Below are 18,985 nucleotides of genomic sequence, written 5' to 3' on the forward strand. Positions count from 1 at the left end.
ATGAAGCAGAAGGCTGATGGTCCAAAAGCTATACCCAGCTCTCTTACCCAGTGACTCCACGAGAAGCTCTGTGTCGGGAATGCTGCCAGGAGGCAGCGGACTGTTTCCTCCAAATAACGCTCAGAGGTGCTGCTAGAGATCCAGCGACAGGTTGGAGGGACCATCAGTCTAGCCCAGCATCAGTTCTTCTCAATTTTCTCAAAGAGTAAGATGGAGACCCTGGAATCCTTGATGTTGGTTTCAGGTTTGCCCTGGCTTCTCTGGTGAATCAATGAGACCTGTCTCAAAGGCTGAACTCCGTCTCAGGATTCCCATCCATTTTGTTTCTAAGATTTCAGAGTCTGGCCTACATCCTTTTGCACTGATGATGGAGATGACTGAACGCAGAAACTGCAGGGCACACACAGGGCCCAAGAAGCAAAGCTGCGTTTCCCAGCTATTCCAAGGATGGTCTACCTAAGGACTCCAGAGGTCCGTGAATGCCTAGAGTTTCTTTGCAAAAGATTACATGTGCATGTGTATATGCATTTTTGCAGGGACAGAAAGTTCTGTTTCCCCTATTGCCCTATAATTCCAAGAGTGTTGGGACTAATGACACGTTAACTAACTCAGGCTGACTCCTTACTCCCTGGCGAGTGAGCAAGATCAAGGCCTCAAAGACGGTTTCAATAGTTAATGACAAATCAGACCACCGTCAGGGATTAGTTAACAATAGTTACGTGAACGTGATCAGCTCGTGCTTGCCATATAGTCCTATGGGACTCTCGCCTGCGTGAACACCCCATGCCTTGCTGACCTTTAAGCTGATTGGTTCCCACCTAGCCCCCCACCCTACATAAAAGCTGTGTGATTTCCTCAATAAACGAGTTCCTGCTGGGATCTCCCTGAGGAGTCTGATTGTCCTCCGCCTGGAGGGCTGGGAGCAGTTGGTCAGTCGGCCTTACCTATCCAGGTCTGACCTTGTTGGGGAGTATCCCCTTCCCTTGTCGCTGGTCGAGAAGGGCGAGGGGGCTTAAGACCCCGAAACAAGAGGGTAGTGCCTCATAAAGAACCACATACATAATGCATACTAAAGATGTCTACTGAGTGAATGGATGGATTTCATCAAATTCCAATTCCCCCAAATTATGAACCATCACTCCATGGACAAATAATCACCAGAAGTCTACAAGTTTTGCTTGCTCTGGCTAGACTTTCCTGTGGAAGTTTTTGGCAAGACCCAAGACTTTCTACCACAATTCTGCTGCTAATCCATCCAGAGACCCAAACCAAAGCCACCTTGAGATTTCACTCCTTAGAGACCTGTGTTCAGAACCAAGCAAGTTGCAATGCAGAAATATATTCCAAGAGTCACTGAAGACTATGTGACCACTTTCTGTCTCACTCCTTGACCAACTGTCGCAAATGGTAAGAATCACTGCCTCTTCCCACTTTGTCTCTTGGAGGCCAAGGGATAAAATGAAAAATGTAGAAGTGCACACTTCTGATTCATGAGATCTTCCCACGAAGCTCATAATTCAGAGAGAAGAGTGGCTTGTGCATGGTGCTTTAAACTTTTCAAAATGCCACCCCATAGATTATCTCATCAGATTCCCTCTCAGCTCTCTTTGAAAAAGGAAAGGCACACTTTTCGCCGTCCCTTTTCTAGATGAGGAAACTGAGACTCATAATGCCTTTCCTAGTGACACACAGCTAACACACGGCACTACTAGAATGTGAAGTGAAATCTCAAAACTCCTTTTTGCCAGCAATTCCACTTCCAGGTATGTATCCAAACTAACTGAAAGCAGGATCTAAAAGATATATTTGTACACCCACAGTCATAGCATCATTGTTCACAATAGCCAAAAAGCGGAAGCAACCCAGGGTCCATTGACAGATGAACAGATAAATAAAATGTAGCATATACATATATACAATGGAATATTATTCTGCCTTATAAAGGAAAAAAATTCTAGCATATGACTGCAACATGGATGTACCTTGAAAATATCATGTTAAGTGAAATAAGCCAGTCTCAAAAAGGAATGCTATATGATTCCTAAACGCCACATGAGATACCTGAAGTAATCAAATTCATAAGAGACAGACAGTGGAATGGCAGGGTGCCAAGGACTTTAGGGAGAGGGAATGGGGGACTATTGTTTAAGAGCATAAAGTTTCATTTCTAAATGATAAAAAAGTACTGGCAATTGGTGTTCAATAATGTGAATATACATAACACTATTTAATACTGAATTACACACTTAAATATAGTTAAGATAGTAAATTTTGTGTTTTACCACAATTAATAAAAGAAAAAAATAAAAACTTAAACCTGTTTCACATCATGTCACCTTTTCTCCGAAAAGCTGCCACGCCAACATTTGCTGTTAGGAATATGTCCCTCTGAGAAAATGGTTCATGGTGTAAAATTTCTTAGCCAACTAAGCCAAGGAAACAGGAATCACAGTGATTTAAAGTGTTTCAAAAGATGGATGCATACAATTCTATCCAATTTATCTTCCCAATCCTCCTTCTAAATCTTCAGGATTTAGCTGACAAATCTAAAGCCAAGTGGCCACCCAGGTGAACGGCAGAGCCAGGCACAGCACAGAGTGAGGCTAAAATCAGGCAGTTTTACACACCCTGGTTCCACTGGCTATTCTGTTCCCAGGTAACAGGTGTCCAGCAGAATGGAATCTGTACCTGTGCATGTGATAGTGCTTCCTTTCCAAGTGCCTTTCGACGTGCAAACAGAAGTGATCTTTCCTCCAGGGCTCTCAAAGCCCTCTCGACAGACATAGTGAGCCACGCCACCCAGGCTGGACCTGTGATTCTCCACCAAGATGGCATTGTGCACTTCAGGAGGGCTGCCACAGTCGATCTCTGCAAAGGGAAGCAAAACATCACTAGTGATAAGCCCCAACTTCTAATCCCACAATCAGCCTTTTAGAAACAACCATTTAACAATGACAGAGGTCACACCCGTAGGAAAAGAGAAAATCCAAACTTTATGAAATAATCCAAATGTAGGTTTATAAAATCAGAATGTCAAGAAGTACAGAAAATAGGTACACCTGAATATTATGAAATTTCCAAAACATGCATACATAGAGAATAGTCAAATATGAGATTATTTACTTATAAAGAATTCCTCAGTCTATGAAATAATACATTTCAGGGTTCTTTAAATATTAAATCATCTAGAACCTTTTACTATGTATCTTCAGATCATTAACTCCTAGAGTAGATGATAATGCAATTGTAGCAATGCTTGCCAACTGAATATTAAATGAAATCTGTAAAAAAAAACTCTGGACTTTTTAAAGCAAAGTAATGGAGAAAGCATTTATCTTCTAGACATTCAATTCATATGAACCTGTCAGAGAAAAAAAATTAGTAACAAAGAGAGAGATAAACCTAGAATTATAAAACTGATATGAAATTTCTTCTCTACAACTGTCTACTAACAGTCAAGGGACTATTAACAGAGATCTGAAGAAGAAAGACTATGACATCACCATGTTAGACCCAACCAAACTATACTTCACACAAGAGCACAATAAAATCATTACCTCACATTTTAGAATTTTTAAAAACCCAAATGTGTGTCATTCTTTCAAAAAATGTCAAAAATAACTCTGGTCCCGTTGGGCGTGGTGGCACATGCCTGTAATCCCAGTGGCCAGGGAGGCCAAAGCAGGAGGATCACAAATTCAAAGCCAGCTCAGCAAATTAATGAGACCGTAAGCAACTTAGCAAGACCCTGTCTCTAAACAAAATATAAACTAGGACTGGGGATGTGATTCAGTGGTTAAGCATCCCTGGGTTCAATTCAGTACCAAAACAAAAAACAAAAAAAAAAAAAAAACAATCTAACCAGAAAATGAATCAGAAAAATATCCTAAGAAAGAGGGAGAGGGCATCCAGGTCTTAGGAAAAATACTACTGAACTATGAAATCAGCAAGTTGTACAAATAAGTTTTCAGAACCATTTAAATTGGAATTAGAGAGCTTGATATAAATATTAGTAAAGAATTTTAGAATTAAAGACTGAACAATGTAAAAAATAACGACTTGGAAACAAAATTCCAAATTATTTCAATAAAACCTGAGCAGTGAGATGTAGGGAAGAAGTAAAGCATGCTAATTTTCTCATGTTGTGCAATCATGGGAAGCTCATGGATACAATGCTACTCAAGAAAGAACTAAATAAACAAATTTTTAAAATTAAAAAAAAAGAAAGAATGACAGATTTAAAACGGCAGTCCTGATTCCAAATGTAACCAATAGTCCCAGTTATGCCTGAAAACAGAACGGGAAAAAACTTCTGGCATTCATTCTGATTTTTTGTTTTCTCCTCAATTTACAGAAAGCCAAGGAAAGTAAGTACTCCTGACATCCAGGCTTTTAAAACAGAAACATTCCAAATAGAGTGATAGAATATGTTCCCACCTCTCCATCAACCATGCTTGGCCTTAGAAACAGGTGGCTTCTCTGAAACCTTGATTCAGAATTAGAGATTTTAATGGAATTGCTCTTCTCTATCTGATTATGGATGCTTGCTCGGCCTGTTCCAGGACCTCAGAGCTATTTCCCAGATCAGGGCCTCATCTGTTGTCACCACAGTTATCAAAAAAACCCTTTAATACAACAGTCCAATCCACCTGACCAGACTTTCGGCTGAGATTAAAAGAAAAGGAGGTTCGTTTCTGATCAAGACAGAATGAAGTCAGAAGTTCTGGGACCAGAATGAGGCCTCCAACTCTGTCTGCCTCTCACATCCTGCATTTGCTCGCAGGGCTTTGTTCTCTTTTCTTACATATTTATCAGACACAAGACCCCCCGCCGTCTTCATGTTTGCCCAGCATCAAACCTTTGCACATATTTACTAGCCCAAAACATTCCAAGGCATGAGTATATTGGTGTGTACATAAGCAACCAACCAAGCAGGAGGTTAATGTTCTGTGAGACTGCCCATTGCTGACATCCAAAACATCCTTGAGTTTAAGCCAGGGTTCAGTTACTGCAGGAAGCAGAGTGGACATCGGTGAAGAACACCGATGTTTATGTAGGTATGTATACCTTGAGGCTGGAATCCTAAAGAGCTCAGTGGAGAGGCTGGGGAGGTATCCCAGCAACAGGTAGTTGCATTAGGGAAGACCTGTAGATTTTAAAAGAACAAGAGTATGATAGCCAACTAGGCTGGCTTCCATCTTGGACATGTTCAAAAGTAATGGAAGGTACGATGACTTTAGTTGTAACTGCAAGAATTTTTTTATATAATAGCAAAAATATTTTTCTTTTAAAAAATCACCAGATTAGTAAGAAGTCATTGACTTCCTCTCTAGAAACTAAGGTTGAGAAGCTAAAGTAGATGGCCCAGTGGAGCCCTGAACATGTGACTGAATTCCCATCACAGAGTTAGTCAGGTTGGCCAGTCCCATAGCCAGAGATGTTGAGAGAGAATTCTAACACACAGTTCTAAACAGCAGCTGTGCATCTGAAACTCCTAGGGAACTTAGGAAAAGTACTGGAGTTGATGTTCTACCCTGCCCCTACTCAGAACACTTCCGATTCAGTAGAACTGAGTTAAAGTCTTGGCATTCACATTCCTACAGACCTCCAATCTGAATTAAATACTGGTATGAATGACTACCAATTATCATTACATGCATTCCAATAGAACTCCAAGTATAAACCATTAGGAAGGGCTGTTTCCCCTTCACTTTTACAGGTGAAGACAGCTCAAATGGTCAAATAACACCCAAAGTCACAAAGGTGGTTATAGATGCCCAAGAATCAAGGAATCAAGGGCTGCCCCCTCCCTGAATCCTACTGTATCTGCCCTCCCACCTCAGCTCACTTCCCTCCACCTGGGTTCATACTCCTCTTGCAGACCTGACAAAACCCTTTTCATTGCCTAATATGCTCCATGACTCACAGAGTCATGACTTATGGTCCTCTGACCTTTTATGGCCCATGCTAATTTGTTCACTTATTCAGGTATTTATTGAGAACCTAGTACATGCTAGTCACTACCACAGTGAACAAAATGGACAAAATCACTGCCCTCATGGAACTTAGGGAAAGAGTCAATAGATGAGAAAAAGTAAATTAACAAGATAATTTCAGATTGTGGTAAAAGTTATGTAGGAAGATAAAGTAAGAGGGTGGGAAAGACTTTTCAAATTGAATGGTTAGGAACGCTTTGATCTCTCTGAAGAGGTAGCATCTGAGTTAGGACCTGAAGGATGAGAATAATCCAGCCACGTTTAGGACCAGAGAACATTTTAATCCAATGACATATCCAATGCAAAGGCCCTGAGAGAAAAGGAGAGACAGAGACAGAGACAGTTCTTGGTGTATCCCAAAAGGGGCAAAGTGACTGAAGCATAAGGAGAAGGAGGAGCAGGAGATGAAGGTAGAGAGCCAAACAGCCCTGTCAGTTTTGGGGAAAAGCCTGAATCTTATTTTAAAAGCAACTGAATACTCTAGGAGAGCTTTGAGCAAAGGAATGAGATAATCCAACTTAGGTTCTAAAAGAACACTTGGACTAGTAGGTAAAGAAGGTATGGGGAAAGAACAGGAGTGAAAGGAGAGAGTTGCTGGGATGTAGCTCAGTGGTAGAGCACTTTCCTGACATGGGTTCAATCTCTGGTAGTGAAGAAAAAATAAGAGAGAGAAAGAGATCAGTCGGGGTCCATAACAGTAGTGGAACAGAGATGATGATGTCCACACAGACTTCCAAGATGGTGATGAAAAGAAAAGGATAGATTTGAGATGTATTCCAGAAACAGAACTGGTGGACTGGATGTGAAGGTAAGACCGGGGTGGAATGAAGAATAAGTGTGATCTATGTTGGGGAGTCACATTGGCCAAATTACACTCTTAGATTGTATGTATGTATAAATATGCAACAATAAATCCCATCACTACATACAATTATAATGTACCAACAAAAAATGTGGAAAAAAAGAATAAGTGTTAGCTGGGCACGATGGTGCACACTCAGGAGGCTGAGGCAGGAGGATCACGAGTTCAAAGCCAGCCTCATCAAAAGAAAGGCACTAAGCAACTCAGTGAGACCCTGTCTCTAAATAAAATACAAAATAGAACTGGGAATGTGGCTCAGTGGTCAAGTGCCCCTGAGTTCAATCCCTAGTACCAAAAAAAAAAAAAAAGTATTATCTATACTTGAAGATACAATGAGTAAATAGTATTATCTTTGTTTATACAAATATTATCTATGCTCTTCATTTGGCCTTGGGGATTTAGTGTTTCATGAATATATGTCTTCCCAAATATATGGACAATTCCCAAACACAGAAACTTCGCTTATAATTCTCATACCACAATGCCTACTTGAAGTCATGTTTTACATAGTAAATACTCAATGCACAGTTGTTTGTTGATAGCTTGCTATTACTTTATCATTATTCAAGCTGCAATAAGAACTACTTTGATATAACAGGCCCTGAGGAAAGGAAACAGATATCACTAAATTACAAGTATAAATAACAAGACAGACAGGACCTCTGTGTTTATTATCCAGCAGAGGTAACTCACACCTACCAACACCAAGTAGCTGAGAAAGAACCCCATAAAAACTAGCATCAGCCTTGCACCAGGGAATTCTAGGAAACTTGCTCAAGCCTCAATGAGTTTAAAAACAATAGCACTTACTGAAATCCTATTACACGCAAAGAAGCCTGCTAGAGATATACTATCTTGCTTACTTCCCAGAGAAAATATGGGAAATAGCTTTTTTCCCTCTCAAGTAGTTTACAGATAGAATACAGAGGCCCTAAAGAGCTTATGACACATTCAAAAGTCAGCTACCAGTGAAATACAGAGTCAATATTCAAACCGTGATTTGTGGGAGCCCGACATTCAGGTCCATTCAGTCTGGGCAGTCTCACAATGAAGGGGTCAGCTCTGGGCCCCAGATAGGGCTGACCTTCAGGTTAGTTAACACCTGGAGAGCAAAGGGAGCCGGATGGAACATTCAAACCAGTCCAGAGGGTTCTATGACAACCCCCCCACCCAATCTTGTCTGAGAACTTTCCCAGAGCTGCTGGAAATTAGACTCCCCCTATAGATTCATGACCCCATCAAATCTTCCTGGTACCGAGATTTAAAACCGTGATATGAGGGTCTGGCCTGGAACATGGCCCTGTTACAGACACTCTGACTATGCTTAAGAGAGATGGAAGCCACTGCCACTTCTACACAGACCAACTGGAAAGTAGGTATTTCCAACAGAGGCCACAGTAGATAACAAAAAATATAATTCTACATGAAACTTCCCCATATTACAAGGAAATAAAATAATAAATAAAACAGTTTATATGCAAAGGAAAGAAAAAATAAGCAGCACAAATTTGCATGGCATATGCATAGGGGTGTTCATTAAAGCTACATGTTTCTCTGGCTAATTATATTATTAAGTAACAGCGTTTGAATCTGCATCAGGAATACAGTCAACTAATTATGAGCATGGCTGAGAATTCTTCCTTACCATTATCTGTATTACCTTCCTTCCCACTATCTGCAATTCTATTCCAAGAATCAACTTTGAAATAGGTCTCCCTGGGAGGAAAATGTGTTGTCCAAGTTTCAAGGGTCAAACTTATAACATCATGTTTATCTGATATCTTGAAGGTAAAAAGTGTATCCACTCTGCTAGCTTTAATATTCTACCCAAGAAAATATTCCAGAAGGAACTCTGTTAGATGATAGGTTTAGGTAATTTATGGCATCTAATCAACAACTGATTGTGTCACAAATGTCATCTACACTGGCTGCTGTTTATCATGAACATCAGCACAATAACATCGACTGATGACAGAAATAACACAGTAATAGGAGGCTTCATCTAAGACTGTTTAGAGATCAATAAATAACAAGCTAAAAAAGAAAACTGACCAGAAACGTCTATAAATTGTGGCAGACATTTGGCCAACTGCCAGGGGAATGAGTAATAGAGCTATTCCACTTATTGGTATCGATCCTCCCCCAAATCTTCTCAGAAAAATGAAAAAGCACAAGATGCGAAGTTCTTTAGAAGAGCAGAAACAAGTGCGAAAACTGGACAAAATCACATGAAGGTCAAGTTTTCATCTTTACCCAACAGGAGGAATAAGTGTCTGTCATGCCTTAGAATCGAATCAAAAGTGTCTGTCTCATCAGGAAACCAGTGGAAGGTGGCAGTGGTAAGGGGCCAAGTGGTCTCAGTAGGTCACCACCAAAATCAACACTGCGCTCGGGTTCCAACTCAGGTAATTCAACACCACACCTGTACTTTCCTCATGGGCTTGTTTGTGCCTCTCTCCCATATTATTAAAGTGCCCCCTGCAGCCATGTAAGTGACAGAGATTATGAACATCCACCTTGTGATGTTCAGATGTAGGATGACTGGCAGACTCGGATAAGCAAAGGCGGAATGTGTTCTCTTGTATGTGGAAGCTAGAGCAAAATAAGGGAAAGAACAGGGTGGGGTTGGATATCATAAATGGGGAAGATCAGTGGAGTGGAAGAAGATGGAGAGGGAGGGAGGAGGAACAGGAAAGGGGAGGAAATATGAAAATATGCAATGAATTTAACAAAATCACGTTCTATCCATATATAAATATACACCAGGGAATTTCACCTTTAGTGTATGTAGAAAGTATCAATCAAAACAAAGTAAGTAAACAAGTGAAAGGAAGATCAGTAGAATAGTAGAATAGAGGAAGGAAAATAGGGGAGGGAAAGGTGGAGGGAAGGGGATTGAAATCAAATTCCAGGCATGCATGACTGGGCAGAAGGGAATGAAGAGAGGGGAGGGGTATGGGGGTGGGAAGGATAGTAGAATGAATCGGACATTATGAACCTATGTGCACATATGACTACACAACTGGCCTATTTCCACACCATGTACAACCAAAGAATGAGAAGTTATACTCCATTCATATATGATGTGTCTAAATGCATTCTACTGTTATGTATAACTAACCAGAACAAATTTAAAAAATAAGAGTAAGGGTAGCATCAAAAAATTCCTCAAATGAAACTTTAAATTTCCATTTTCAGTATTAACAGAAAGTCTTTTAGGAATAATTCTAAAGAAAAGAATAAGATCTTCGCTGATGAAAAAAAAAAAAAAAAAAGCCCATCCAAACCATGTAAAAGTTTGTTCTTCTAACTAAATGGAAAGAAAAGAAAAAAACATTCCAGGTGGCTGGTTGAGAAGACTTGAGCAAAATGATTTTCCTTCCACTCAAATTAAATCTATACATTTCAAGACAATTCCATTTAAAATCCCCATGGAGGTTAAAAAAAAAAAAAAAAAAAAACAAAGAATGGGACAGGGTAATTATTTTGATTTGTTCTATGCACTGTTACAACAAAGGCAGAACTATTTAAATGTATATTGGAAGGGAAGGAGAAAATGCTACATAGTTACTAAAAAGAATGAAGCAGAACTATAAATATTGACACCGAAGCCTGCAAGATCTATCGGCAAGTGAAAAAAGCTAAGTGGGATGTAGAGAACATATACTATGCTATAATCTGGGTCAAGAAGGAAGAAATGCATTCGTATGTACTATATTAATCAGTTTTCTGTTATTGTAACAAAATACCTGAGGCTGATATGTTATAAAGAAAAGAGGTTTATTTGGCTCATACTTCGGGAGGCTACAGGGCATGACACCAGCGCCAGCATCTCCTCCGCTCTGGTGAAAGCCATGGTGAATGCCATCACAATGGCAGGCATTTGTGTAAGAGGGAGAGGTCACATCACAGGTCAGGAAGCCAGGAGAGAGGGGCGGGGCCAGGTTTGCTCTTCTTATAAAAACCCTTGTCAAAACTAATTCAGAGTCCTATGAGAACTACCTCAATGCCATCTGAGGGCAGTGCCCTCTAGGACCTCCCACTAGGACCCACCTCTTGTTGTTGTTGTTGTTAAAAAAAAGAACCTAACTACTATGTCTAATTATAATGCAATAATTAAAAAAAGAACTGGGCTGAAAACTGTAAACTATGACAAAGTGTCATCTATCTTATAGCACGTTTTGAATTTGACTACATATAATTAGACCCTTGTTCCAAGGTAATTGGGGACTAAATTTGTATATATCATGTACAAATACATATGTATGTATAAATTTTTATATATCATACACACATGTATATATAAAATCAATGTTGGAGGTTGGAATATAAGTTCTCAATATGTGGTAAGTTGAATTTTGCAACCACCAAAGGAAAAGGGGTTACAGCAGGCTATGAAGCTCAGTGTCTATAGCAGTTTATTAGCTGCTCTAAACTAAAGAGCTCATTAGGACCAAAAAGTCCACTTGCACTCAAGGCCACAGAAGGACAAAAAATTATTTTTGATGCATTTTATAAACCAAAATCTTCCATGAGTTTTATCTTTGACTAACAATGCATTTTCTTCAAATCAGATTCATAGAGAGAGCTCATTTGGAGGAAAATTTTCCATTTCACACCACAACCCTGTCAATAAATGATGTCTGTGAGAAAACAGCTAGAACCCAAACACTTCAGAAACTGCAGAGGAGGTGAGAGGGTGGGCAAAATCAAGAGCCTGAGGAAGGGCGAGGGGTCATCAGCGCAGTTCCTGCAAGAACTTTCCATCTGTAGAGGTGATCACAGCTTCTGAGCTTTGAGCTACATATGAATGTTTCTCTTTTTCAAACAATAACACTGGAACCACTCATTTTAATGTTCTAGTTGTACATGGAATATCTGAACTTAAATACATAAGGTACAGTAGAATTGAAGGATTTTAGACCTTCCTACTTTATGACAGGAACTTTCAAACAGATCTTAAATTTCTATTAAAAACACACCTGCCACTCCTCTTGTTTATCATAGCAACACTGATCCAGCAGCTACTCTGCATTGGGCCCAGTGCCCAGGACTTCATATTTATTCCCTCATTAAAGCTTCATACGAACCAAGGGATGAAACACATTTTATCCCTTCCAGAAGGAAACGAGTTGAGAGAGTTTTAGAGGCAGTTACACAACTTAGCAAGTGGCTCAGCCAAAACTCACACAGGGTTTTCTGACTCTAAAGCTCATGTTTTCCCATTTTGGCAGTCTTACAACCAACGTCCTCAGTCACTGAGGACTGTGCACAACCAAGCGAATCTAACCACCTACAAACACGGAGACACATTTTGATGACATCTACTCAGCAAAAGGGTAACCCAAGAGATTTGTTGCATGCCGCGAGGAAGTCAGTACAGTTTCGTAAACTCCATTATGAATAAGTCGACACAGTTTTTAAAATGGTTTTAAAAGCGAGTCAATATAGTTTACTAAAATATTTTATAAGATCCATATATAATGAGGTACCAGAAGACGTAATTTCAAATGAACAAAACCTCCCATCGCCTGGAACAAAGGTGCTAAACACAAATGGGCATGCTGCCACTCCATCCTCTGTCACCCACAGTGGATGTCGCGAGTCAACCATGCCATTCTTCTATGCTAAGGTCAGATGTGGTCTCAGGATTCTTTCCACAGCCAAGAGCAGGAGCACACACCTCTAGTCCCAGCCTCGAGGGAGGCTGAAGCAGGAAGATCATATGAGCCCAGGAGTTTGAGGGCAGTCTGGGAGACACAGAGTGTTCCCATCTCAAAAAAAAAAAAAAAAAGAAAGAAAGAAAGGAAGAAAGGAAGAAGAAAAGGAAGGAAGGAAGGAAGGAAGGAAGGAAGGAAGGAAGGAAGGAAGGAAGGAAGGAAGGAAGGAAGGAAGGAGGGAGGGAGGGAGGGAGGGAGGGAGGGAGGGAGGGAGGGAGGCAGGAATGGAAGAAAGAAAGAATCCTTTCTACATGAGTTCTAAAACTTCAGCAGCAATGAAACTTACCTGCCCCCTTCCCCACTTTACCTGAATGCATTTTTCCAATTTGTATGCAAACTGTTTCAAGCCCGTCTAAACTTTGTAAAGATGAGACCTGGCTCAACTAAGAAAATCTAGGAAGATCAAGAGTTGATTGAGTACCATCAACCCCCTCAGGGTGGTCTGAGAGTGTGCTGCCCAGAAAGGAACCTTCGTCCCAGATCTCTCCTAGGGCACTCCAGCGCCTTCCTCCTGGTCTCCCACCTCCAGGGTTTACTGACTGCTTTTACATCAAAATTGCAAGTGGGAAAAGTGCTTTGAGTTCTCATCTTGGTACACAGCTAGTGGCCTAAGATAAACTCCTCTGTGAAACAGGAAATAAATCCATCTATTAACCTCATTCATCTTCAGGTACTGGCCCCCTCTACAGAACCTGAGGCCTCTACAGAAGCCCTGAGGCCTCTCTCTGCTCCTGCTTGATCAAAGCAGAGATGTAATGCCAAGTGAGAAGCAAGCATGAAGGTCCAGAAGCCGAAAGAAGACTCAGAATCAGGAAAGGACATGAGGGAAAAAGAAAACAGGAGGCCAGGGTCTCCACAAGACCTGACCAACCCCACAATGTCTGCCAGGGTTTGTGCCACCTTTTGAGGGGGTCCAGGGCTCCACAGGTCTCAGGTTCACCAGACACTGGGTCAGGTGCTGGAGAGACCCTGCGGAAGAAGGGTCTCTGATTTACAGAGCTCCCAGATTTACACCCCAGCAGGGAAGACTGACACAAGCTACAAGAATTATAAATAACATAGGTACACATTGGTATGAAGACAGAACAATGTCAGAGGTGACATTCAAGTTGAAACTTGAAAGATGAGATGGTGCTGGCTTATGGAAAAACCAGCAAGGTTCCATTAACTGAGAAATGAATAAACAAAATGTGTATATAGAGACAATGGAATATGTTCAGGTTTTAAGAGACAAAGTTCTGATGCTCACTGCAACATGGCTGAACCTTGGAAACGCTATGCTAAATGAAAGAAGACAATAAAAGACGACTACTGTACCACGCATAGGAGGTTCCTAGAATAGGCAGATTCTTAGAGACAGAAAACAGAAGCCAGGTTACAAGGGGCTGCAGGGAGTATGGAATGGAGAGCTATTACTCTTTAGGGTTCAGGGTTTCTTTTTGTTTTTCAAAACTACATTTGTTTGTTTGTTCGTTTTTATGTGGTGCTGAGGATCAAATCCTATATCTCACTTGTGCTAGGCAAGCACTCTACCACTGAGCCACAACACCCACTCCTGGGTACAGGGTTTCTGTTTGGGATGATAGAGTTCTGGAGATGGATGGTGTCTGTGAATGTACTTAATGCCACTGAGTTGTGCACTTACAAGCGTTGAAGTGACAAGCTTCATTATGTATATATACAAATATATCACATATATCATATATATCACAATTTGAAAAAAAATTTAAAGCAGGGAGATGAGTATTTCAATTTGCAAGACAAGCATGTGCAAAGGCCCTGAAGTTGATAAGTTTGACATGTTGGCTGGGGGAGAATAACAGGGGATTTAACCTTAGAGAAGCCAAAGGGCCAAACCCTTCTTGGCTTACAAGGCCTCATTTAGGAGCTCAGACTTTGCTCTTAATACATGGCCATGTCAATGCTTCAGTGAGACATTCATTCTTGCTGCTATGTGAGGAGCAGGCTGGAGAGTTGCAAGCATAGAAATGGATTTTTTTTTTAGATAGGGCCTTGCTAAGTTGCCCAGGCTGGCCTTGAAACTACCATTCTCCTGCCTCAGTCTCCGGAGTTGCTGGGCTTACAGATGCACACCACCATGCCCTGTTGTAAATGGATTCTTAAGGGGACTGGTCATATCAGACACACAGAGGGTGAGAATACCCAGCCAAAAGGACAATCAGGCACCGTAAGGGAAGGGAGCGTATGTGAAGACAGATGCTCCCAGAATCCTTCGGCTGGCCCACCAACACCATAATGGGTCTTCACTGGACCTTCTACATATGGGCAAACTGCCCTGTGCTCAATGGGAAGGGCCCACACACCTCTTCAACGAAACTGCCCACTTCCCCATCCAACCTCTCCTGATCTTTCAGGAATCTTCCCACAGAATACCAGGATCTCACCCACCTGACAGATAACAGTACACTGTCTTTGTCCCCTCTCAGACTCTAGACTTCCTTTTCTTTCTTTTTTTCTTTAATGTTTTTATCAGTATATTATAGTTACACACAACAGTAGAGTTCATTTGGACAAAACCGTACAGACTAGAATATAATTTGCTCCATTTCAGCCCCCAGCGTTTCCTCTTGCCTCCCCCTCTCCCCTCTTCCTCCCCCCTTCTCGACCGGTCTTCCTTCTATTTTTCTGTTCTTTTTGTTTGGTTCTTGGTTTTTGTGGTGCTGGGGACTGAACCCAGGGCTTTGTGCATGGGAGGCAAGCACTCCACCAACTGAGCTACAGCCCCAGCCCTTATCTGGTGCTTTGTAGACACACATAAAAGTGACATTCCCTGTGGAATATTCACGTATGTACGCAGCTTAATTTGGTCAATATCACCTCGCAGTTCCTCCCTTTTCCTTTCCCGCCTCCCTGCCCCTGGGTTCCCTTCCTCTACTCCACTGACCTCCCTTCTCTTTTCATGGGATCCGCACCCCCTCCTGCCCCATTTTTCCCCTTATTTTGCTCTAGCTTCTGCATATGAGAGGAAACATTTGACCCTTGACTTTCTGACAGATTCTAGACTTTCTTAGTCCCAGATTCTACCATATATAGCATTAGACCTGAACTCTAGATTTCCTGTTGGTGATAATGTTAAGGGACAGACAGATCAGGATGGTGGGAACACAAGGCTAAGAGAATAATTCTATCAAATGGGCCCACTGTGCTGACACCCACGTGCTTTCTTTTCCAAGAAGCAATCTCCCTGCAGCCCTGCCTGGCCTAAGTAGACAGGATGTCACATTCCTCCCCAAACTATTCCTTTCTGTAGGAGAAATGCAGGTCTGAACTACTGTTGATAAGAGGAACCCAAAGTACCCTGAAGGGGGAGACTTGCAACCAGATCCTAAAACTCTGGGAGATAAGGATAGTTCCTCCTAACCATAAAATCTGTAAGAATGTCTGGTTAAGAATCCAATTAGAACTAGTCAGCATGGGACAAGGTGACCTAGAGTTGTCATGGTAGTGGGAACCTGAAAGTCTACTGTCACCCTGCAGTCAGTCACAAGTCAAGAGGTGAGGTGGACCTGGGCAGGACTCTGTGGAAACTTCTCTGAGATCCCCAATAAAACCGGAGTGCAGGAGAGGCATATTGTCCCTCTCCTCTCTGAGAGGACCCACTCTCTCCTTTAAGAGTGTACATTTTCTCTTTCCTATCCCTTCAATAAACTCACTTCTGTTATTCTGAACTCTTTCTGACTTGATCACAAAATCACAGAGGGGGTCTTCACGCTGCCTTGGTTTCTCAGAAGGCCCCAGCTCTGTAACAATAACAGTTAAAGTGATAACCTCCCCTTGCTCCTGGCTTGGTTGAAATTCAAAACTATTAAGTTCTTTAAAATGCATATTTTCTGAAAATTGAAAAAATAATAACAATAGGAAACTAGGACATGCAAGTTAGAAATTCTACCTTTTCCAGAGAATTAATGGAAATGTCTGACTGGCATTTCGAGACATTCCTACCCAAATAGGAACTGGGGCCCCCATGGGGCCCTGGAAGCTTCCGAGCCTCTCTTCCAGCTGCATCTCTGAGACCTTAGGATGGGGGTCCCGTGTTGCAGGCACCCCTGCCAAGGCAGCAGATCCTTCAGGGACACAGTGACCTGGAGAAGGTCAACACGATGGTCCACCAACTGCACCTCTCTGATGGGGAAGTCCGACATCAGACACAGAAGCTGTGGTCCGTGTCACAGCTTTGTCCATTTCACAAGCCTGCTGCTCTTCAGCAGCAACCGCATTCACAGTTTGTGAGTGTGTTTTGTGAAATTCCCAATTCCTGCGGCTTCATAACACTGAGCTAAAAATACAGTGTCAACTGGCACATGGCCCAGATTCTGGAGCCCCAAAGAAGGCTGAAGCGTAAATTAGAAGGGGTGTGTCTGCTCCAAGAGGAGCGGACAAGGCAGGGAGAAGCCCAGGCCATGTGGTGACGGGGGAGGAAGAGGAGGGCGCCAGCCTGCAAGGGAACAGGTATTAGAGGAGGAAAACAGAAGCAGGTTTTTAAAGATCCATTCCTAGGGGAAAGTAGCACGCACTCTCTAAATAACTCTGCGTTCTCAGCCAGATGACTACTAATTTCCCAAGTAATAAATTACTTTACATGAAGTTCGCTATATAAATTCTTGGAGGGTGCTTTGATGTGCATTATGGTACATTTTATTTATTTTTAATCAACACATAATAATATACATATTTATGAGGTACAGTGTGATAAATTTCATCCCGTATATAATGTGTAATGTCCAAATCACAGGAACCAGCATTTCCACTTCCTCAAGCATTTATTCCCTCTTTGTGTTGGAAACCTTCAAATTCTTCTTTTCTAGTTCATTATAAAATACACAAACAATTGTCGTCAACTATAGTCGACCTCTTGTGCTGTAGAGAACTTATTTCTTCTACCTAACTATCCTTCAGTACCTGCCATCTTACCTCACTCTATTTTTTCTTCCTCCTACCTTTCCTAGGCTCTATTTTAATTTCTAGTCCTATGACATTCACTTTTTTAGATTCCACATACAGGAGAGATCATACGGTATTTGTCTTTCCGTGTCTGGTTTATTTCACTCAATACAATGTCTTCCAGTTGGTTCCATGTTACTACAAATAACAGGATTTCGTTCTTTTTCATCACAGAATAACACTCCACTGTGCGTATATATTCCATTTTCTTTATCAACTCATCTGTTGATGGACACCTGGATTGATTCCATATCTTGGCTATTGTAGATGGTGCTTCAATAAACAAGTATGCAGGTATCTCTTCTGTAGGTTAACCTCATTTCCTTTGGATATATTTCTACTAGTGGGATAACTAGATCATATGATAGTTCCATTTTTAGTTTCTAAGGAACATTCTTACTGTTTTTCATAATGGCTACACTAATTTATAGTCCCATCAAGAGTTCCCCATCTTCCTCAGAGTCACTCAAATTTTTTGGTTTTCCTTTGTTTTTTATCTTTCTGATAATATCCTATATAAAAAGTAAATAAATAAAATGGTCTTAAAGTAGTAATTTTATATTGCATTCAAGTAAGTTCTGCATTTTATAATTGTATTAGTGAATGAACAAAATAAATTGGTAAACATAAGAGATGACGGGCAGAGGGTAGATGGGTGGTAGATGGGTAGTAGGTAGATTTATTGAGCATTCTGTGGTCTGAATCCTTGGGTATCCTTAAAATTCATGTGTGAAACCCCATATTAAGAGGTGGGGTCTTTGGAATAAGGTTAGGTCAGGGGTCCTCACCATGAATGGTGTTAGTGCCCATGTAAAAAGCCTCAAGGGAGTCCCCATCTCCTTCTGCCGTGTGAGGATGCACAGAAGGCACCATTAGGGAAAAACGGGCTCTCAGCAGACAGAATCTGAAAGCCCTTGACTTCGGACTTCCCAGCCTCCAGGATTGTGAAAAATAAATTTCTGTGGTTTAAATTAAAAAAAAAAAAAAAAAAAAAAAAACGAGATACCAGTGTGGTTTTGATTCGTACTTCTCTGATAATTAGTGATGTTAAGCATCATTTCATATACTTAATGGCTATCTGTATATCTTCCTTTGAGAAAGGTCTATTCTGATCATTTGCCCATTTTTTATACAATTTTTCTGTTTTTTAGTTCCTTGTATATTCTAAATATTAATCCCTCGTCTGATGAAGGGTTTGAAAATACTTTTTCCCATTCTGTAGATCATCTCTTCACCCTGTTCACTGTCTCTTTGTTGTTATGGCACACTTTAATCTAAGGCCTTCATTTGAACTGATTCATTGAAAGTTCTTAAAATGTACCTTTAAAATTCCAGAACCTTGAAGATGATCATTAACTAACAGATTATGCTGAAGAACCTGAATGGCAACTCAGAATATCAAAAGGACTAACTTAGCCATGCACATCACTATTTCTTAGCTGTGC

The 18,985-nt window shown here is 41.1% G+C and overlaps 1 protein-coding gene across 4 annotated transcripts in view; it reads right to left on the reverse strand.

Moving 5' to 3' along the window:
• The window catches only part of SUSD1 (sushi domain containing 1), a 113,567-nt gene that overhangs the window by 66,439 nt on the left and 28,143 nt on the right, over window positions 1-18,985 (reverse strand). For all 4 annotated transcript variants that reach the window (XM_079112662.1, XM_079112663.1, XM_079112664.1 and 1 more), the window contains one exon: window positions 2,689-2,868. In XM_079112662.1, the coding sequence (XP_078968788.1) occupies window positions 2,689-2,868 (180 nt within the window). The remainder of the gene's footprint in view (window positions 1-2,688; window positions 2,869-18,985) is intronic.

Source organism: Sciurus vulgaris (genome assembly GCF_902686455.1).
Source record: "Sciurus vulgaris genome assembly, chromosome: 15".
Taxonomy (NCBI): domain Eukaryota; kingdom Metazoa; phylum Chordata; class Mammalia; order Rodentia; family Sciuridae; genus Sciurus; species Sciurus vulgaris.